The 24,163-nt window shown below is 37.2% G+C and overlaps 1 protein-coding gene across 1 annotated transcript in view; it reads right to left on the reverse strand.

The window, feature by feature from the left end:
- LOC129263579 (MAM and LDL-receptor class A domain-containing protein 1-like) overlaps positions 1–24,163 on the reverse strand; it is a 52,469-nt gene that overhangs the window by 13,098 nt on the left and 15,208 nt on the right. The window contains exons 12-28 of the mRNA XM_064100619.1: positions 23,058–23,285; positions 22,239–22,430; positions 21,129–21,299; positions 19,127–19,309; positions 17,906–18,043; positions 16,880–17,005; positions 16,336–16,421; positions 15,462–15,621; positions 14,332–14,618; positions 13,816–13,923; positions 12,540–12,741; positions 11,305–11,571; positions 9,362–9,489; positions 7,185–7,392; positions 5,989–6,245; positions 5,562–5,726; positions 4,287–4,533 (exon numbers count right to left, since the gene is read on the reverse strand). Coding sequence (XP_063956689.1) covers positions 4,287–4,533; positions 5,562–5,726; positions 5,989–6,245; positions 7,185–7,392; positions 9,362–9,489; positions 11,305–11,571; positions 12,540–12,741; positions 13,816–13,923; positions 14,332–14,618; positions 15,462–15,621; positions 16,336–16,421; positions 16,880–17,005; positions 17,906–18,043; positions 19,127–19,309; positions 21,129–21,299; positions 22,239–22,430; positions 23,058–23,285 — 3,153 coding nt within the window. The remainder of the gene's footprint in view (positions 1–4,286; positions 4,534–5,561; positions 5,727–5,988; positions 6,246–7,184; positions 7,393–9,361; positions 9,490–11,304; positions 11,572–12,539; positions 12,742–13,815; positions 13,924–14,331; positions 14,619–15,461; positions 15,622–16,335; positions 16,422–16,879; positions 17,006–17,905; positions 18,044–19,126; positions 19,310–21,128; positions 21,300–22,238; positions 22,431–23,057; positions 23,286–24,163) is intronic.

Here is a 24,163-nt window from a genome sequence, read left to right on the forward strand (position 1 = left end):
AAAATTACAAAGTTTTGGGTTGATAACTGGGATTTTAGGCTTTTCACCGAATTACTTATTGTGTTCGATTACACACTGGCACCAGCGTAAAGGGTCCTTTCCTATACATGTATATGAATATTCTCCCGTGGTGTCCGTTATTTCATTCACTGACATGGTTAGTCGTGATCGTAAATGAGTTTCTGACGAAGGAGCAGGTATTTGTCGATGTTGACCCTACATTCCAGAGGTCGTCCTAGAACTATTTACTCTATTCTTTCCCTACATGGTCATCCTTTTTTATATACCCTGACATGCCTTTCAGGCGCGGATCTACGAGATGCAGATAAAAGGGAGAAGAAGAAAGCAAAAATGAAAGAAAAGGCGAAAATGAAGGGATGGATTGAAGACGAGAAGGAAAGAGATAAGAAAAATAGAAAAAGTGAGAATAGGGGAAAGGGGAGAAAGAGAAAATAGAGGGGGGGGGGCGAAGAGGAGAAAGAGGGAGAGGGGGTAAAGAAAAGAAATAATGAAAAGGTGAAATGGAGAAGAAAACAGAGGGGATAAAACAGGGAAGGTGAGGCAGAAAGAAAAGAGGGAAAAGGAGAAAAGGAAAATAGATTGAAAATCGAAGGGGAGAAGAAGAGACAAAGGAAGAAAAGGAAGGACAGAATGAGAAAGAGAGAATGATAAGGAGGGGGAAATTAAATAAAATGAAGAAGGGAGACATAATAAAATGGAGTAAAAAAGCGAAAAAGGGAAGAGAAGGAAGGGCGCAGGAAAAGGTAAGAAGTATAGGGGACAATAGAAGTGGGAAAGAGGAAAAGAGAGAAAGTGGGAAGAAAAAATTGGGAATTTGTCCAGATTTTCATGTCAGAAAATACGTTAGTAACTCGCATCTGCCCATTTTTACGCTGATGACAAGTATTGAACATTCTTGCGCTCAATCTTGTAATTATTTTCTCTCACCATGCTCACAATTTCCTGCTCTCGTTGCATCAATTAAAAACTTGTCTCGAATTAACATCCGTCATTCAAGAAAGAAGAAAGAAAAATGAAAGAAAAAGGCAAAAAGGAAGGGATGGAGGGAAAATGAGAAGGAAATAGAAAAAGTGAGAGAAGCAGAAGGGAGCCTGAGCGAAGAAACGAAGGGGAAACGGGAGAAAGAGAAAATAGAGGGGGCTTATTGTTTCATGGTAATATGGATACCATATAGTTCTGCAGTACTTAGTTATGAAACTTGTTTTACTCAGTAATGCTCACGCGTGATGATTAAAAGGATTTTTGACTATATAAAGGTGAACCGGGACGGGGCTTTCATTCTTTAACTTGGCTGACTGACTCCTTTGTTCCCCCAAAAGAATTGTTAGGTTTGATAGTTAGCGTTTGCGTGAGCACCCACCAAAACTCGTAACAAAAGAAAAGAATGGTTTGTATAGCTGCTCCATTCTTGCTTTGTCGGCAAGTGATAATTAACTCGTTAAGTACCCATTCCACACACTACGTCATAGTAGCTTTCGAAAACATACTTTTACTAGGGTATGTGTTTAAACATTGAAGCTAAATGCGCTAGAATTTTTTTAAATAGTTACATTATGTAAATAGCTTTTGTTGCTTTGCTCTGAAGCGCATTGAGCATCCAATCAAGATGGAAAGTGCGCTTTACAAATGCCATGTATTATTATTTTTAGCTGCCATATAACACTGAATTCTGTATTATACCAAGTTGTGACTTGGTTTTATCATTCCAATTCATATAACAAAGTATATTTCTTCCTATCTTCTCATTTATTATTTCCACCACTTTCATCTCTTCCCAATTCGAATATCTACCAATGTAACTTAAAAACCGCAATAGAGTGCAGGTAATGTAATCAGATGTTTTAGCAAAAAGATAAATCTGTTCCGTCTGTTACATTTAGGTAAATGTATACTTTTTATATGGTGAGGGTTTTAGAGACCCGATTTGAACCGAAATGAAAAGAACATCCTCATTTATTGTTGTTAACGCATCAACAAATTAATCCCCCCCCCCCCCATTTCTATGAACATCCTGTCATAAATTGGGAAGCGGATGTGATCAGAAGAGATCAAAGGTGTGGGCGGGGAGCAAGACTCTACCAGACTGTTGACAATAACAAAAGACCCAAATAACAAATCGATGAGCACAACCAGTTTTGCTGGTGTTCGCTTTTTGCACGTCTACTTTGTATGATCTTGGTCATACTAGTACTAGTATTCGTTTTCACGTACCTTTCATTCCCTTTATTAGGGTTTTATCAACCATGTCAACGAATTGACGATCCCAATATTGACCGCACGTTTGTTTTAACATAATGAGAATTCGCAAATGCCCTTGATATTCATAATTCTGTTTTATTTTAAGTTTGTCATTAATGTTTGTTAACATTCACTCTGTTAATAACTTGTCAATTTTGATTTACAAAAAAAATCAAGTCTGCTTATTAATGTCTTTTGTCTATTTTAATTATTTTTTGTTGTTGATATGCATTTCTTTCTTCTTTCCTGATTCCACCCTGTGCACCCCGTTAAAACTCAAGGAAGAATGTTTCAAATGTTTTATAGTTCTTACACTGTTCATAATAAGGAGATGGGATTAGGTGTAAAGTTCACGCTGAAGGGAGAGGAATAATGGAGAGAAAAAAAAAATTATCACAAAAGATAAAGAATTGATCTCCATGACATTAAATCACAATTGTGTCCTATTTTTTTTAACAAGTTTGTATGATACATGTATGCCTCCCACGTAAGGCGTAAGGAAAATAAGTTTACCTAATGCATCAAATTAGATTAATTGATTAGATTCATTGCGGTAAATGAAAAACAATAAATTCGATATTCCAGCAAGGGTGACCAGATTTCACAAAATTAAATACGGGACAATCGATAAAGCACTATGTACCATCGGATCGACCGAGCCAGGCCAAAAAATCAACAAAAAGGCTACACAATGTTAGACTTGTTAACAAAATATATTAAGAAAGGGGAAGGGAGGGTGAGCGGAAGAAACAAAAGAGAAAAAAAAATGAGGAAACAAGAAATGAATTGAGAGGAAAGAAAAAAATAAGGAAAAATTAAGAGGAAAAAAGTTTGAATAAAAGGATGAAAGAAAGAATAAAAGACAGATAACAGTTTCCGTCATTACTTGAAATGAATAAAGAAAAAAAGAATTAAAATAAAGGAAGGGAAGATGAATAAATGTGTGAAAGAAAAAACATAAGGAGAGAAAAGAGAAAAGTAAGAAAAATGGAGGAAAAGAGAAAGAAAGAAAAAGAAAAAGAATTCCTTCATTATTTGAAAGAAACAAAGACAGAAGAAAACATGAAGGAAGGAAGAAAGGAAAGAGGGATTAAGGGAAAACAGAAATGAAAAAATGAAAGAAAAGAAAACAAATAACATCTAAAAAAAAAATCTAGAATAGATTCTGATCACGCTAGTTAAAAAATATAATGGTCTATCACAACATAACCAAAGTACATGCACATGTAAACATAATGCAATGTACGTACCCTAGGGTACCCGAGGATAAGTGCGGGCACGGCCAATATTATATAGCACGCAGGAAACTGCGGGCGCGGCTAAACACCCTAGGGGGCTCCCCTTGAATACCCTCAGTTAGACGCAAAAGCCCCCTAGGGTGTTTGCGTGCTCGGGCGTGACGTTTCCTGCGGCCGGCACTGTATTATTATTTTTACTTTTACTGATAAAAAAAAAAATAAAATACAGAAGAAAAAAATTGATATTGTAATTTTTTTGAAGCAGATACAAATCAATAGCGCCATCTTGAGGCCTCAACTACTCATACCTGGCCAGTTTCCTGACCCATAACAGGGGCCGCGGAACGGTTTTCAAAGTGGGGGGGGCTGACCATACAAAAAAACACAATCATATGATAATTTTTACGTTTTGGTACACGGTTTTTGAAAAAAGTGGGGGGGCTGAAGCTCCCCCAGCCCCCCCGCTTCCGCGGCCCCTGCATAATGCTAGCGTAGTCTAGTGATTTAGACCAACTTGAATGATAGCATGCTAATTAACTACTCAATACATATATACCGCAATAATTTTGTTACCAAGTAGCAAAACAATTACTTTTCCTCTCAAAAACAATTTAGTTTCTCTATACAAATACAATGATAAGTCAATTTATTCTCTGTAGTATTAGTAGATATCTGAAAACGTATAATTTTAAGACTATGTATTTATAACAACACACAGTCAATGAGAGACCACACATAGTTCACTCCCCCCTTTAAATACACAAACATTACCATCCTACTGTATCTTACCACAGTTTTGCTCATCTCGTCCATTGCTACACTGTACGATGAAATCACAGACTTGATCCTGGGGGATACACTGACCATCACCGCATTGATAATCAGAGGGTATAGGACAGGGGATAGGGGTGGTTGGCGGAGCAAGTGTGGTGCCTGGGGGAAGTGCGTCGTTTGAGAGGTCACAGTTCGAGAACGAGATGTCGTCGATCGCAATGACTCCATCTGGTCCCTTACCAGTGACTGCCTCTATTATCACCTTGGGTTGGGAAACAAGAATGAAATGAATGAGACCTCTTTGTTGTCTTTTATAATCAAATCGTGTAATTCCTTGATGTCTCAAAGACAATAGCATAATATAATAATATAATATAGGATATTTATATTGCGCACATATCCACCTTGTTAGGTGCTCAAGGCGCTCCTATATTACCCGGCTAAGCTAGGCGTTCATAGCGCACACAGCTTTTTAAGGAATTACTTCCTACCGGTACCCATTTACCTCACCTGGGTTGAGTGCAGCACACTGTGGATCAGTTTCTTGCTGAAGGAAATTACGCCATGGCTGGGATTCGAACCCACGACCCTCTGTTTCAAAGTCCGAAGACTAATCCACTGGGCCACAACGCTCCACATCTACTACACAGCATCTACTGTGTGTCGGCGTCAAGCGGACCCGCCAGTTCAGACGAGCTGAAGAAGCGTCCCGGATCAGACGTGAAACTGTTCTCCGTTTCAATAACATTAAGTCCAGATGAACAGATTTATTTCCTCCTTAAAATTTGTATTTCAAAACATACACCAATTACATGTGAGAATCTATTGTCATATCATCTTTGACTATTTTGCTTATGTAAAGTTGCAGGCATTGAAAAGAAACACCTTTGGCTTAGGAGCAAGAATGAAATGAATGACATTTTTTTCCCGTATTCTTTCCATTTAAAAAAGAAATCAACAAAGTTTAATTCTATTGTCCTACATGTACAATCTTATAGTAAATTTGTAGGTGTGCTTTATCATTCTCTAAAGGTATTGATAATAATAATAAATAGTTTTTGTATAGCGCATATCGCAATTATGAATAATGTCTCTATGCGCTTTCAAAGGACTTGGATATTATTACCCCAGCTGTAGCTTGGCAGCCGTAATTACTAAGATTACAGCGCACACACATTTCAAGGAATAAATTCCTGCCAGGTACCCATTCACCTCACCTATTAATGTTAAGTCATATCGATTGATAAGGAAGACTTCTGGATTATAGTTATTAAGATGACGATACTATACCTGGAATGTGTCCTGTACTGATATGATCCGATTGTAACGAGCAAAGCTATCCACATCAAAGTTGGTCAGACTAATAAGGAGAGTAAGAGGACCTCCGACTGATGTCCTTGTGTAAACATTGAGGGTACCAATATCAGGGCCATGTTGGAAGATGAACATTGATATCTGTAAGGATAAAAAAGAATTACAATATTGCAGATTTATCATACAGTGACACGAGACAACTGTTCCTGCATCTTGTCATAACAGCATCAAAGAACCCCCACTATTTTGTCTACAATGGCATGTGGCAATATGGTAGTAAATTGACGTTTGCAGGATTCCTGCAGGAAACAAGGTGCATAAGAGGTACAAAATCCTTTAAAACGGAATCTAGATGGCAAAATGAAAATTCAAGTCTCAAGTAAAAGAAGAAGTTGATACTGACCATACATGTAGAGGTCTGACCAGTTGGTCGGAAGATTGGCGATGCGATCCTGGCAACATCTCCTGTTCCTGTACCTTTAGCATCAGCAAGCATGTAATAACCCCCAACTTCATTAAGGGTGTGGTCACGTGTAGGGGCATACTTCACTCCCATGTCAAGAGCTCCTGATGTCCTCACCCAGTTGTAGTCAGCAGGGATGTTTGTGTATGAGCACATACCAGATTCAAAGTTACATCGGCCTGAGTACGTGTCAGGGTCTATGCATATACAGATCAGAAAGTCAATGACAAGATTAAATTTTTGGTAGTTAGAAACATTTAGCAGCATGGAAAGGTATATCCTGAATCAAATATCCAAAAGTAATACCTTCATCAGAATATCTAATATGATATTGTGCAGTGACATTTGTGTGCCATAAGTAACTTGATAGTGTCTTCATTTTTAACACATTTCGATTGGCACCGCTGCAATTCACTAACTTACAACTGGCAAAATGGGAAGATTGGAAGCAGGATGTCAGCATGCAAGGACATCCAACACAAGAACACAAAGTCAGGTGCATCTACCCCAATGATACCAGACGTAAGGACATCCCCCAAAGGACGCCAACCCCAGGAAAAAACAAGGACACCAAATCCCAAAACACCAACCCAATGATACTAACCTCAAGGTCACCATCTCAAAGGATACTGACCACAGTTATACCTCATTACTGACACCAATCAAATTAAACTAACCCCAAAGGCATCAAACCCAGGTACACCTGTCCTAAGGACATCAACGCCAAGGACACCAACACCATGGACACTTTCCTGAAGGGCATCAACCCAAAGGACACCAACCAAAAGAGACTAATCTCAAAGACGCCAACTCTAGGAGACTAACCTATAAGGACATTAACCCCCGATACACCCCGAGGACTCCGACACCCTAAAAACCAACCTAAGGACACCAACCCAATTGCACTAATTCTAAGGACATCATCCCAAAGGACACCAAGTCCATGGACACCAACCCCAATGACAGCAACACCAGTCATATCAAATCAATGATACCCACCCAAAGGACACCACACCAATTGCACTACACCCAAATACACCAACCCCAATGATACCAACCAAAGGACTCCAATACCCAGACACCAACCCCAAGGACATCCAAGGAGAGTAGCTCAAGGCCCTACCCATTCAACTCACCACATTGGAGCTCATCTGAATAGTCACCACAGTCATCAGAGTAGTCACAAACCAGATTCATGCTGATACAGGCTCTATTGGAACATCTAAACTGTCCCTCATCACAGGACGTCTTTGGTTCTGGGAATCCACACATGATCATCTCAACGGAACTGACGGCTATGACACCTCTATCAGAAGCATAGTCAAGCATTCCAAGGAAATTCATCTGTCAAGTGAAGGAAGACAATAATGCAGATTTATCATGGCACCTTGCCAATTAAAATTCAAGCTGCATCTTTCCTGCAGGGATTACTACTACTAATAATAATCTGCTTTTATACAGCGCTTAATACATCGGAACGATGCGCTTTACATATATATTATTACCCCGGTCATCGGATTCAATCAGTCATTTCCGCACACAATGTGTGCACATCCTCCACTCCCTGGGGAGTATTCCAGTCAGTCGCCGGGGAGGCGCACACAGTACTGGACAAGCTACAATGACTTTCACATCCTACCGGGTACCCATTTAGCACCTGGGTTGAGAGTGGCAAAGTGTGGATTGATGCCTTGCCAAAGAACGCCAGACCACGGAGGGATTCAAACACAAGACCCTCTGTTTACAAGACGAGAGTCAGAACCACTACAACATGGTTTCTCCACATTCAACTTTTCATTCCTAACCTTTACATTTCATCACAGAGAAGACACTGTGGCTGCGGGAATGCTGGATTCTTGCAAGAAATCTTTGCCACTGCTTTCTCGCATTATTTGTTTTGTCCATCAGGAAATGTGAGAATTAGGGGCCTTTTCAAAATTCTGTGCGACATCTTTTAGCATGAATCCCTTTATAAAGGCACTGTGTGTCTTTTCACCTGCATTCCCCAGTGTTTTGTCTATTATAAAGAGTGAATGTTGGTAATGAAAGGCTGCTTGCAGTATTCCAACACGAAAGACATGGCACTGACATTTGATAAGGGCCCCATTTCATAAAGACTTGTTATAAGAACAAATGCACACTTTCTATAAGAAATTTACTGTCAGCCAATCGGATTTAAGAATTTCAGTAGCTTATAATTGTTATTGTAAATTTGTTATTGTAACAAGTTTGATGAAACGGATCCCAGATATCTTAGAGATGAAAAGATAATTTCAGGCTTTCTGTGGGATAAGACACAGCTCTTAATAATGATAAGCTGCCTTATCAACTAATCCACTGACATCTTTATCTGTGATTCCTTTAAAGTTTTTGTACAGGGAGCACCTTGTCATGAAAGTTCTTCATAATTCACTGACCAGTAAAAAATTCCAAACTCCAAAGTACTTGAGACTTTAACCCTTTGCACGCTGATGTTGAAATTTTGAACATTCGTACAATTAAAATCAACAATGGGAATAATAATTTTGTCCCCTACCTTCAAATTAGATCAGCTAATAAGAGGCAATAATTCTTGGATAAAATGTATATCATAATAATAAGTACTAATGGTACAATATGGAAAACTTGAATTAAAGAAAATAACATGGACACAATTATCATTATTATTCCCCAAAATTAATTCAGCGTGCAAAGAGTTAATAGGAACCTCATAACTGCCAATCAAATAAAATCCATGAATTACTTTGAAGGGCCTCTTCATTCCCTAAGTCTTAAACATTTAAAGTTCCTAAGTTACACTGACATCTTTACATCCGGATAGTAACGCTCCTGTACTAACCACCAAATTGAAAATAATACATCACTGGAATAGCTGCCATAATATATTGCAATGTGCAAACCACAGAAATACACTTTAGTGCCAGTGGTAGGGTCTACTGCTATCATAAGGCCTGCTTTTCTCTTCAAATTGGCATTCGTCATCATTTTCATAATTTGACAAAATTCAATATGGATATAAAATTAGGCAAACTGTATAATAGTAGCAAAATTCTATCCCCCAAAAATCCCAAGTGGCATATTTTAACAGTGATTCAATTATTTTGCAAACTTAGAGTATGTTCCGTTAGATAGCTTTTAACGAGGAACGACACCACATACATGTACTACACTGAATTTTTTTCCCACATTTCTAGCATATTTCCTCTTTCCAACCATACCCTATGCATCATTGCTAGCATTAAGGATAAAGAAAAAAATACATAGTATATCCTACAAGAGAAAAGAACCTCTCAACGGAAGAAAAATGCATTACTTGGAATGGTCTTCTTATTCTCTGAACAGTAAAGATCGCTTGTTCCCAGTTACCAGACATTGGAATAGCAGCTCTATACATGACGGTCTCTTCTGCTGGTGATGTCTTGTAGGTCACAATGATATCATCTATAGGTAATCAATAACAATAGTACAAGTATGGTTATCATCTTTAGGTAATCAATAACAATAGTACAAGTATGGTTATCATCTATAGGTAATCAATAACAATAGTACAAGTATGGTTATTATCATTTGAAAGTCTAAACGAGAGTCTGCTGATGTTAATGGGAAAACTTTAAGTCAAACCCTGTGAAGGAAAAAAAAAGCACAGAGATGATATTTCATGAAAAACAACATTTCAAAAATACAAAATAAAGTATAAACCATTACCAAGACAACTATTTGCTATTGGGAATAGATTCTTATGTGATAATGTAGGCTTCCTGACCACTTTCCTATCATACTCAACAGATGAATCCAGTGACTTAGAATACAATAATGATAATGCAACGTTTTATGCACCACAGTCTTCTAATATAGTCCCACTTGAATGATAGCACATGCATTCGCTACCAAATATATCCATACTGCGATGAAAAAGGGGCAGCAAAAAAAGTAATCTCTCCCTTACACACTCCTATTTCCCTATAAAATTGTAAGCTGGTTTGTCCTAAAATATAAACTATACCACACGTATAAGAGTAATTTCGAAAGATATGTTTGATAAAAGACTTGTTAATGGGAGACAACAAGCACTGTCCGTCAGTTTAGTTTAACTAAAACAAAATAGATCCTGGATTGCTGAGAGAGTTACAATCAAACGTAAGGTTTGCCAAAAAAATCAAGCTAAGCTTATAGTGACAACCTCTACAATCTTTATAAATCGCTATGTTATAGAAAAATACTACCTTGTTTATATTTTTTCATTATTGTTGAAAATTTTGTTATGTACATGTACTATGTTTAAAAAAAAAATTATTATGATATGCTGCACCAACAATAAATGAAAATGAAAAAAAAATGACAGTAAAAATGTCAAGTGCAAGCCCAGAATGTAATTTTTTTATTGGTTTATATATTTTTTGGTTAAATATCAAGTACATGTAACATTTGGGTTTAAAGATGTGGTTTAACTATGGAGAGCCAAGTGGGGCACAAATTCTTACAGTAAACATTCAATTTATTAACTCATATTACACCCAAATTGTTAATAATTGTCTCGGAATGATAGCTGAATTATTTTTCTTCATTATGAAAGCAAAAGGAAACAAAATAGTCAACATAAGAAATATACAATATAAACAGAAATTATGAATTTTAGGCTCCCCATAATTTAAGCAGAGAGTTAGACCATGGGTGGTCTAAGTTAAACCTGACTTCAGAATACGGACCTAAGAGTTTATTTTCACCCTTGCTGCAATGATTTCAAGACACTTCACAAGGCTATAGCCACCAATAAAGAGATTATAGACAATGATTTATGTAGCTTTTGCAATCAGCTGTCTGAATCTATCAAACGTTTTATGGCTGAGTGTGCCATCGTTGTTCCTCTCTGGAAATGTTTAGGAAAGTACTTGAGCTTGAAACTAAAACAGGGAGTGCAATTGTCAACCTTCCAAAGAATGTTTGGATGTAGCAAAGACCATCACAATTATTTGTGTATAATTTTTCTCCTTCTCTCTACTCTTATATACAATAATCGATGTAAGTTTAGAAAAGAAAAGCAAAGCCTAATTTTCATTCCCTTCTTTCCTTCATTTAAATAAAGTTTGAAGTAGATCTGAATATCTTATTGGTGAAGGACATGATAGGATTACGCAGCATTTTCAAAAGTTTGTTTTTGTTATCTCACTTGTATAAACCTGTAATTGTTCCTTGTGAATAAGTATTGAGTACCTATTAAAAATATAAACGAAAAAAACCTCTTTGTGCAATATTTACCTGCACCATCGAGGTAATACCAAAAGCGAACAAAGCAGCTAGAACCTGTCTCCTGTATCCAAGGGCTCACCAATCGAGGATAGTCCGCTCCGGCGACCTGGTCTGCCGTCCTGTCTACCACCATGAAGGTAGAATTGGGAGCTAAAGGCGGTAGGGGAAGATTGGGAGGAGGGGTGGCTGGAACACCGGCTCCCTGGCGTATCCATGGCAACAGCCCTGTGAGGTTGCTGGTGTATCCGCACTGGTCATCGTCAAAGAAGCAGGTGCCTTGATAGATAAAGAGATAATGTTAAGTTTACTAGCAACATGCCAGAGAAAATGGCATCTCATACTGTACCTTCAGCATTTATGTGGGAGAAGAATAATAATGCTGGCTAGTTGTACATGTAGAGCAGTTAATAACTAAAGTGGCTAGACTGGGTAGATTTTTAGTATATTTAGAGTATTACTCTAATTACAGTATTACATACATATATCATTATCAATAATTTCCCTATTATTATTATTGCCATTATCATTAATATCAAAATCATAATTATTATCATATGGGCCCTGTCTTACATAGAGTTATGATTGATTCGATCAATCTCAAGTAAATGTATATGGAAATCCATCAATGTCATATTTTTTTCTTTAGGAAATTTGCTCAATGTCCTTTGAAAACAAAGAGAAGCATACTGAATTGCAAAGAAAACAGTGAATGTATGAATATGCGTCATTTCTAGGGAATATTTTGAACAAACATGTATTTTAGATGTTGACGTTGCTGGCTTTCCATAGTTGCTATTGATCTGATCAATTGGAACTCTTTGTAAGACGGGCCCAAGAAGTATCATTACTAACTTATTACCTTTAGCAAGCAGTTGTAAAAAAGTGTGTCCAGGGTCCCGTCTTACAAAGGCTTGCGATTGATCCGATCTATCGCAACTATGGAAAGCCAGTAATGCCCACATCTAAAATGCATGTTTATTCCAATTTTTTTCCAGAAATGATGTATATTCATTCATTCATTCATGGTCTTCTTGACAATTTGGTGAGTTCATCTTTGTTTACAAAGGACATTTTGCAAATTTCCTGTAGAAAAAAATTATGTCACTGATGGATTTCCATAGTTACGATCGATTGGATCGATCGTTACTTGGATCAATCAATACTCTTTGTAAGACAGGGCCAAGAATATAACCTTGCCCAATCAACAAGAGAGGACAAGAGAGAACTTAATAGATAACACTCACCGCAATTGGTTTCATCAGACCCATCGGTACAATCCATTCTCATGTCACAGACCTTACTCGCATCCACCTTCTCATCTCCTGTTAGGCAGGTGAATGGTGGTGGAGGGGTGGTATCAGCACTACAAGCACCATTAAATAGATACAGGTCATCAATGGCAATGTCACATGCAGCCGCATCTCCATGCACTCCCTCTATCATCATCTGTCATAAGAAAAGACAATGTACGGTCAGACATACATGTAGCAATAAAGGTGGCTGAGCTGAATCAATTGTTCCTTCTGGTGCACCATGGGTCAGGCCTAGTCATGTTGTGTCAGGTTACGAGTCAAGATGTTTATTTTTCATTTGGTCCAATGCCAATTTGTCCAATTGCCAACTTGTCTACTATCATTTGGTCTACAATCAGTTCATCCAGTATCCACATGGTCTAATTGCTATTTCATCTAATAACCAGTTGGCCCAATAGCCATTGAATTTCAGACCAACTGGTTACGAAACTAAATGGTCATATAATAGACAAACTGGTGAGTGGACAAGTTGGCAGTGGACGAATTGGCAATTTACGGTCAAGATGTGTGGACAAGCAAGGACAGAGTCGCCGGCATAGTACAAGCAGAGCAAGAGCCATCACTTAGCCTGCCCCACTGCCAGCATTGGCTTTTCAATCTGCATCAGACCTTCGGGGGGAAATTGGTATGATCGGCCATCTTTGAACCTACAAAAACTATAGTGATAACAGAAGTTGTATTCATCTTTGCAGGGAAAGTACATACATTTTCAATAGGAATAAAGGAGTAAATGTTAGCAGAATTAAGTCATATTTGAAATGATGGGAACGATTGATTAGAATTGAACCCTTTTTTCTGTACATTATGAACCAATGGCTCCTGGAGTATTTTCAAAGGGGGCTTGGCCAAGCATGAAATAACAAGAATCCAGTGTATAAAATGATAATGAAATTCAATGAGAAAAATATGTATTTAATACAAATATACAGCATATGATTACAGCTTGATTGAAGATAATTCAATTGAATAGGCACTATTCATATGTTCGTATAAAATGTTGAGCAGCTGTCCAGGGACCTGTTCATGGAGGATTAGTCTATTGTTTCTGGGGGTGCTGAGCATTGTCAGAACCATCCCCGACCATGCAGCTGTCCCAAGTTTGAAGTTGCCAAATGGTTCTTGAATTCCAAGAAACACATAATTAACAGCCCCGAACAAATGTCTCCAGCAACCAGGTTTCATATAAAACTGGCATTAGCCAACTTACTCTATACTGCTTTCCAACACTGAATGTGAGTAGTCTTAAGTTCCAACCATCAGCCTCGCCAGTGAAAGACCAGATTATGTTCGTCTGATATGCGGTTTCCCAGGCAACCTAAAATATATACATAGAAGGAAGAATTGATGAGTGAAAAGAAATATATTCAGTCAATTCACAAATAAAATAATTAAAAACACCAAAAATAATCTAAACAGGTGCTTGAGAAGCATCTACACTATATGGTGGCTGTTGATTCAAATTCGCTAGAGTCTTATGCAATAGCCAATTTCCATTTTTTACTCATGCCATTTTATCTACATGTATATCATTGTTATTACACTGTGATTATTATATTTATACAATATGATGTAATTGTTTTATATGGAATGGAATCACAAATTTGTGTGTTTCAGAATACATGTAAGCTGTGCCTTTATCTTCATGTTACTCCTCACTGTTAATCCTTAGAGATTGGTCAACATGACAAGTTGAAAATAGTGAAAAGAGACATGGCCAACTTACTGTTAGCTTGTTATTGCTGCTGGGGCATTTCATATGATACCAGAGGCTGAAGCAGACAAAGTCCTCTTGAGGATCTATGCTGGAAGACTCCAGTCTAGCTCTGGTCCCATGGGAACCTAGAGCAGAATCAATGTACATATACCAACCAGAGAGGGAGCCTGTCGTGTGATCAAACTGAGGTCCCGTGTCCTGGTTACCTGTAGAACCACTGTGTCGTAGCCAATCAATCTCATCAGCATTCTGAGTGTTCGTCCAATCACAGGTATCGATTTCAAAGTCACATGATCCTGATAGAGAAGAGTAATTATAGGAATAGTTAACAGTGTCTTCATTCAGATGATCTCAAAAGCATCCAAGATTGAGGGTGAGACCGCTGTCTGTTATTTCATAGGTCTTTATATCAGTTAATAAAATTTTGTAGTTGATCTGTATATTTGCTATTAATGTTTGCTATTCAGATTCATGATTATAATAACCAGCATTAACTGCATGTACATCTAAGCCTTTAAACATAATAAGCATAAAAGTGCATAATATTTACAATACAAATTTAAGAGAGATAAAGAAGAAGGAAATAAGTAGTCAGAGAGTATGTTTTTAAAAGTCTCTTAAATCAATATGTAGTTTGATGATATTCCATTCCTTAGATGTACTTTAAACAGAAAGTGTGGGATCACTGGTTTTTGTACGGATCTTTAAAATAGCAAGCAAAAATAATATTAGCAACATGCAATCCAAAAATATACCGAGAGACCTGGGTCATAGTGATTCAGTTCGCTTTTTTTTTTATCCATATTTTATTGTTCGAAATAGACATGAAATGAAATACTCTAAAAATTTGCTTTCCCCAATTAATCGTGGGCCCGGCAGCCGCTGAGCAGCGCCAGATCGACGAGGCTCTATCCCTTTTATCGTTAAACACCATAGAGGGAAAGCAGCAACTTCCATCTTTTAACGTCTTTTGAGCTGAAGCGGCCGGGGTTTGAACCGCCGACTTCCCGGTTGTGAGACGGACGCTCTATCAACTGAGCCAACACACCTCCCATGCATATGTGACTCCAAACAAATAATAATGATAATAATGAAATGGCAAGCAAAAAAATTCTAGCAACAATTCATTTATGTCCTACCTAGTTGACCAGTACACCGTTGATCTTTGACATAGATATCATCAAGAGCAGCATAGACACCTGGGAGAGCCTTCTTAATAACCAGTTTGAATGTAAACACATTGTCATTGCTGGATGGCACTTCTATTGAAGCTTTCCGCCAAAGACCACTTGTTGGCTCCTGGAAAGTAATGAAATACACTTGTTTTCTTACGCATCTGAATTTTCATGATAACAGTTATAGAAAAAACATGTGAACACACTGGTACAAAAAAGATAATATCCATTCATGTTCGAGGTGGATGAAGGAGCACTGTTGATTCACCCGATATAGCTTGGGTTGTTATAAAACTCCATAGCCTGGAGGGGGGAGGTATTGACGCATGATAGTCACGAAAGTTGACCCACACACCATCCATGACTGTATCTCTAAAACTGTATACACCCCATATATAATTGCATCAACATTATTAAAATTTATTTTTATTCAATTATGCTAACTAATGCATGAACATTCATTTGGCCGTAAGAGTGTTAATGACTATAGCTCTCCATAGGATTCTTGAAGGAAAGATACCGTCACCAAGGTGCCTATATACACAACTAAGTAGGCAACATGCCAATTGTCTGTGATGCATATTTTAGCAATAATCCTGCAATAAAGGTGCTGAATCATTTCAATGCAGCTTTGCCTCATCCCCCATTCTTTTCTCTATGATGAAATGTTAGAAACTAGGAATGATAATTTTTTATATTTATTTATTTATTTAGCACTCGTGGGATGGAACACCCTATCAGCTAATGCTGTTTTTCGTAAGGGTCCAAGAAGCTCCTTACAGGATTCCTGTGGGAAAGGCATGGCTCCGACTCTTGATAAGATGTCATACCATCTCACCTTAAAAGATGTTGATACTCCGGTTGGTAGGATAGCCCCTAAGGCATCTATTTGGTAGGCTTCTACAGTCAGCTCTCCAAAGTCATCTAAACAATGTGTAAAGTGAGCAATATGAGGAAAAGAAACTGAACAAACACACTCTTACACATATACCAGCACAATAAATATGGAAATACTAGAAATAATAAAACATATCATCTTTTGGCAAGGCATCAATCCATATTCTCTTTCCAGGTGCTAAATGCTGCAATTACTGATTGAATCCCATGACCAGAGAAACAATAATCTGGAAGTGTGGAGATACGTACAATGTATATGTCTCAAGCGCCTTATCACTACTGTATTACTGATCTTGATACAGACTACATAATCTCATTCATCTATATTCAACCCGAATTAATTCACACTATTACCACTGACGCGCTAGACCTTGAATTATGTTTTCATTTGATGTAACCGATGAAAAACACAAATTCATCCAACTTATATCCCTTTCTTGATTAATCTACATGTAGTCCCACTTATACAAAGTTATGTCACCTACCGCTAATCATGTACCAGAACTCGGTGCACCTGAAGCCGCTCAGAGGATTGGGATATATGGATGACAGCAAGGTTCCACTATTGTCAACTTCTGAAAGCTGGTCTGTCATGATTCGCATGTAGAATCCTGAAAATAAAAATGGTTACAGAATCATTATTTGTGATCACATAGGTCAAATCCATAATCGGTCTGTCATTTTTTTTCTTATTTTTGTAAATGACTAGCAGGCAGATATGATCAGGAGATGACCTCCTACCAGTCAGAATAGGAGTGGTCGTCATCATCGCATCCATCATCCTCAATTAATTTTGGTTACAATCATCATTTTCATCATTGTTATCATCAACATCAATAATGTCATCATGTTGTCTTTTTCATCCATCATCATTTCATTATGATCACAATGATCATTATTATCATTATCTTCATTATTGTTATCATCAACATCAAATTCAAATTCAACTTCATCATTTCATTAACCTCACAATGATGATCACAATCACCTTCATCACCACCACCATCATCATCATCATCATCATCATCATCATCATCACCACCATCATCATCATCATCATCACCATCATCACCATCATCATCATCACCATCATCATCATCATCATCATCATCATCATCAACACCATCATCACCATCATCATCATCATCAACACCACCAGCATCATCATCATCAACATCATCATCATCATCATCATCATCATCACCATCATCATCATCATCATCATCCTCATCATCATCATCATCATCACCATCATCATCATCATCATCATCATCAACACAATCATCACCATCATCATCATCATCAACACCACCAGCATCATCACCACCACCATCATTATTATCAACATCATGTTCACCACCATCGTCACCATGTCATCATCATTTTATCACAACCGCCATCATCATCATTTTATCATCATAATCATCGTCCTCCTCCTCCTCATCACCACCATTATTTTATCATCATCATCATCATCATCATAATTATCATCGATTTGAAATAATTAATACCATCTTGAGTGCCGGATGTATGATCATTTTGAGGCAGTGATTTAGGTGATGACATTCCACGGTCTCTGACCCAGTCAAGCTCATCTGTGTCATCATTAGCATACCCACATGCATCGTCAGCCTGGAAGTCACAGAATACTGCATGCCAAGACAAAAACAAAATGATTGATTGGGTCATTTCATTCCAAGCATATAAAATTAAGGGGAGCAAGCTAAGCAATACTGTGTAGCGAGTGTTAATTTATATATATCTTTTGAGATTACTATAAAAATGCAGAAAATAAACCAGCCTATAATTTCATTTGTATAGATAATCTGAAATGTTATGAGAGAAAAAAAACATTTGTTTTGCTTGGTAACAAAATTATTGCTGTGTGGATGTATTGAGTAGTGAATCAATGTTATCATTCGGTTCCGCTTAAATGCTGCTCATAATGTTGCTTGTTTGTAGGGAACGTACTATTATCATTCGTTTGGCACATGCCTGTGCCTTGAAGGCGAAAAGCTAATGATCCGCAGGTCTCTAGATCCTCCAGATATGACGGATGGGGGAGTGCAGGTGGACCGCTACACCGGGGGTTTCCCCCCTACTCTTTATATACGAATAGTACACTGGGTTCTTAACATGCAAAGGTGGTGACTCTCTTCTACACAGGGCCTCCATTAAACACCTTAACCGAAGGAAAGAGTGTTTTCCACTGTGACATAGCCTGTATAGATCTATGGAACAGGGTAGAGACGTTTACACGCAATGCAGGCTTCAGTCATCCTCTTGGGGTGGACTCGAACCCGCAATGTTTGGTTCATCTGAGCCAGCTTCTCTCTCAAAACTTGGCCAGATTTGAATAGATGAAAAGGTGAGGTGGTTCTTTTATAGATGCTGGTTCTTGGGACTCGAACTCACCTCGTTGTTTCTCCAGTCAAGTCTCTTCCCGGAAGGGGTATTTTAACGGGAAGAGACATGACTGGAGAAACAACGTATATAAAGAGTAGGGGGGGGGAACTTTATGTGAGTATTTTACTTTTTTTTAATGATGCCAATGCCATTTTTTTTTTACAAATAAAAAAAATGGCATTGGCATCATTAAAAATATTAAAGCAAACTACAAAGCACTGTTCAATACAACAGAAACCTAAATCTATGTAAAAAAAATAGTAATGGGTTAAACAAATTTAAAATTTAATTACTTGCAGAGTATTAATAAGTTGTAAAATACTCACATAAGGCAGGACAGTCACCATAGTTGAACTTAATGTCATCCACAGCGATATCACCTTGGTAACCGTCTCCAGCTGTGCCTTCTAGGTAAATCTTAGGGTTGTTAATGTCGGTAAAGAGGGCCACGTGTCCAACCATCCAGTTATACCCTTGGTCGCCTGATTTAGTCCACACAACTGAGCCTTCTATTCAGGGTGGGGGGAGAACAAATGATAATAAAGTATATATGCATCAAAATGATATGGGAAGAATAGGAAGATGCAAGCTAGGATTGAGAAGAATTAAAAGATGATGGTGACAAAGAATTAAGATGAAGGGAAAAAAAAGAATTTTTTTAAAAAGAGGCCATGCCATTCATTATACGTCCTACATCCATCCAGTGTACGTACCCTGGCGCTGGTATGGCCTTGGTCTCCATGATTGGAGGGGAGCATAAAAAGAAAACATTAGGCCTAGATCTTTATTTGAATAGTATTAAAAATGGGAGGATTAATTGGGCCGGCAAAAGGCAGAGAAAGAGCATAGAGGAAAGAAATAAAGGACAAGAAGAAGAATAGGAAAAGAAAAAAGAAAAAAGAAAAAAGGAAAAGAATGAAAAGAGGATGATATTATACTAGGAAGATCCAAAACAATTAATATCAGAGCAAGAGGGGAAAAAAGAACAAAAAAGAACAAATTTAGGGAATAAGAAAAGGAAAATTATAAAGGGAGAATAAAACAACATTAGATTATTATACATGTAATTCATGCCCCTGTTCCTGGGTTCCTTGAGCCAATTATGTGTGCATGGGTTCCAACTCCCGTCAGTCTCGGTCAGGTATTTCGAGAGACGCTGTTTGATTTAATGATGGAATTATGCGCCAATCATTTTTTCTCTTTAATCATGTTAATTTTAGAACTAAAACAAACATCAGAATTCATTATCAAAAGAGGAATTCTAATCAAAATCTTACCTCACTCATCATGTTTGATTTCATAGATGTATATTTTATAGGATAGGCCTACGGTGTTAATTTCCGACTACCATTATTGAATCCTGCCGGCCAACCGGAGAGCAGCGCCCAATCGCCCGGCCTCGAGCCCGCCGGCTTGCGGGGAGGAAAGACTCGCGTATACGTAGCTAGCCGAAAGCATGGATCCAAAGTCAGTGCTTCTACACGTGTGCTATCGATCGCACGATTCGGGGATTTCCCTAGTCAGCTGTTCAAGTCACCCCCCCCCCTCCCCGAACTCGCGTTATTCTTGCGTTGGGGCATTTGTCTTTTTCTTTGCTTCGATTCCAAGACTTCGATTCATTGATTTGTCATTTTATACAGGAAATAATTCTCAAATCCATTTACAGCTATTTACAATTTTTTTCTTATACATATTTTTCTAGTTTTAAATATGCATGACTTTTAATCATGATATTTTACAAGTGTAAATGTTAATTTATATATGTTTTTAATACTCGCAACTTTGCTGATTTAATTTTGACAATGATAGTTTTACAATGTTATAATTTCAATCAATTTTAATCTTTTTTTTGAGATTGCCAAAAATGATTTTTTCTGATTATATCAATTTTGTTGATTATTTGTCTAGCACTAGAATTGTGATATATTGTAATCTTTTAATAATATACATGTACATTTTTACTTTGTAAATATGATATGAGTCTTCGGATTTTTCTCATGTACCATTTTCACAATAAAACCAGAATTGAATTGAATTGAAATTGAATTGAAAATTGAATTGAATTCCCCGTTCACAGAGGGGTGATAAACCCTCTCCATAAGTGCATGTTGTAGGCCTATGTACCTTTTTTTTAAATATATAAAAAAAATAGAATAAAAAACTAAAATTACAGGAAGTTTTTTTTAAATGTAGCAAAAATAATAAAGGGCATAAATGTCTTAAGTCATGAAGCAAATACACATATTAAATGATAAGTATCCCTAAATGCTTGAAAGAAATGGTTAGGCCTATTTAATGTTCAACAAACATATTATGATCTAATCTTACCTGTATTGCCATCTGTGTTTCCATATCCGACATTGAGTTGACCAACATGAGCGCCATACATGTGAAACCAGAAAGTCATACACATTGGGGTACCAGCCTGGAGAGCGTTGCTATAGATACGGGCAGCATCATTGCTATTGGTAGAGCTTGCATCAATCACAATATAGAAACCTGCAAAAAGGAATAATAGTAAATAAATATATCACTGGTGTACACTGGCAGATCCAGGGGGGGGGGCAAAGCCGGCCTGTACCCCCCCCCCCCCTTTGAGAGGCAAAATTAAAATGTTTAATGTTAAAAGTGCCTATAGAATAGAAGTGTGCCCCCTTTTGAAAATGAATACCTTTTCTTTTTTTTTGCTTGTCAAACTTTTTGGTGGACGTAATGTCCTTAATATATATTGTTTTTTGCCCCCCCCCTTGGAAAATCCTGGATCCGCCCCTTGGGGAACATGCCAACACCCTCCAATACATATCATGGATAAAATTTCATTTTTTTCTCCAAAAGTTTTATTTCAAATTATATTTTTCTTTCATGAGGGCATAAAACAATATACTACATGGGTTATATTTAGATTACTGCCCCAGGGGAATGGGTACTTAGGAGAAAACCACAAATCCCTGATAATAAAGTACATGGCCAACGGGAAAGTTGTCCTTACCCCTTGTCATAATTTACTTACCCAGTTGCCAATTTGAAATCTCCATAGTATTAGTAGTCTCAATTTTAAAGCAGCTATAACTTTCTTATTGCTTGTCCGATTTCTTTCAAACTTTCACCATTCTGTTTAATTTATTTTTCTCCTTCCCAACACAATATTTTATGGCCAAGGCTGGATTCCCCTTTAAGTGCGTTTGAAAAAGATACCAGTAAAATAATAACAATAACTAAAATCAAAAGGAAGTAAAAATGTGTGATAATTCGTGGTATGTAATCACATATGATAATGATGTTTGATAAATGATCAGTGCTATTTTTTAATTCAAAATATCGTTCTGTATTTTCATTGTCATAATCCTCATATCCAAAACAAAGTTTTAATTGAAAGTGCATGGGTAAAATGCATTTTGAAAAGTAGTCAAATATAAATGCAATATAATTGTGATATACCTTGCTTAGTTTGAGTCGTGTGGTCCGCAGGGGGACCTGTCCCAACCGTTGGTGTACTCCCAGTTTGAATGGACCAATCAAAATCATCGTTCTTTCCCTGCGTCCACGAGCAGAGTGTTCCTCCCTCGAAGCTACAATCCCATTGGAGGGGTGCAGAGGTAACGGCTTTGGTCGGGGTAGGGGTAGGAGGTGCTGAGAAATTGAGATTATAGGTAGCAGGTTGGTGTCAGGTGTATATAAGAAGGTAAAATTGAATATTTCATAATAATGTATCCATTTATAAAAATGTATTTCGTTAGGTACAAAAGATCAGCAAAAGGCTATTTTTCATCAATGGCCTGATGAAAATAAATTCAAGATTACAACAAAAAAAATCATCGATATCATGCATGTAAATGAAATCAAATTTTGAATTATTGTTCTAGGCAAAGCTTACTAACATAATTAAACAAATATTTTAAAGTAATTACAACACGAAAATGACCCTCTACCTCTCTCAGGCAGGATTATCAGTAATACTTAATTAACCTCATGCCCAAGTTTCATGAACTAGGTCTATATACTTTCAAAGTAATGATGTCATTTCAAAACCTAACCTTCGGTTAAGATTTGATGTTGATGTCGCTGTGAAAAAAGGCGCCTACAATAATAATCTCAAAAATATGAATGGTGATGATGATGATGATAATAATAATAATTATAATAATGATAATAATCGTATAATCATGATAATAAATAAAATAATCATGCTATTATTATATATCGCATTTCAGACTCTTAACGCGCCGAGTGAAACGAGGTAATAAATCAAATACTTACGGACATATTTGCAGTTGTGCTCGGTGTATTTAATATCATCTAATGCTATATCCCCTCTATAACCAACACTATCAATGCCTTCAAGCTGAATGAGATGATATACACCGACAGATACATCAATCTCAGCTAGAAACCAGGCGTTCCCCTGTTCTCCCGTTTTAGTCCAGATAGTCTTGCTTTCTGCACCGGTCTGAAGTTCCTGCAGGTGTACGTTAAGCGTTCCAATTTCTAAGAAAATAATTACAGTTAGAAGAACTCTCTTAAAGAATTGAGAAATTAATTTTTGTAATCAATGAAAACCATGATCATCGTCGTCATTACCATCATGGAGATTATGATGGTAGTGACGACAATGATAATGGTTGATCATTGATTAAAAAGATCATCATCATCATCTCCACCATCATCCTCATCATCATTATCATCATCATGATCATCACTATTACCATCTTCATCATCACAATTACCATAATCACTATAACGTCATCATCATGACTATCATCATCGTTCTCATCACTTTCAACATTATAATTGCCGTCGTCGTCAACATCATCGCAATCACCACCACCCTTAATACTATCATCTTCTCCATCATCACAATCATTATCATCATCATCATCCGAAATCATCATCATTATCATCATCATCCGAAATCATCATCATTATCATCATCATCCGAAATCATCTTCATCATCATAATCATCATTATCACCATCACCACCCTTAATACTATCATCTTCGCCATCATCACAATCATTATCATCATCATCATCCGAAATCATCATCATTATCATCATCATCATTATCACCATCACCACCCTTAATACTATCATCTTCGCCATCATCACAATCATTATCATCATCATCATCCGAAATCATCATCATTATCATCATCATCCGAAATCATCATCATTATCATCATCATCCGAAATCATCTTCATCATCATAATCATCATTATCACCATCACCACCTTTAATACTATCATCTTCGCCATCATCACAATCATTGTCATCATCATCACCATCATCATTATCATCATAATCCGACATCATCATCACCATCATCCGACATCATTGTCATCATCATCATCATCATCATCACCATC

This window comes from Lytechinus pictus, chromosome 6 (genome assembly GCF_037042905.1).
Source record: "Lytechinus pictus isolate F3 Inbred chromosome 6, Lp3.0, whole genome shotgun sequence".
NCBI lineage: Eukaryota > Metazoa > Echinodermata > Echinoidea > Temnopleuroida > Toxopneustidae > Lytechinus > Lytechinus pictus.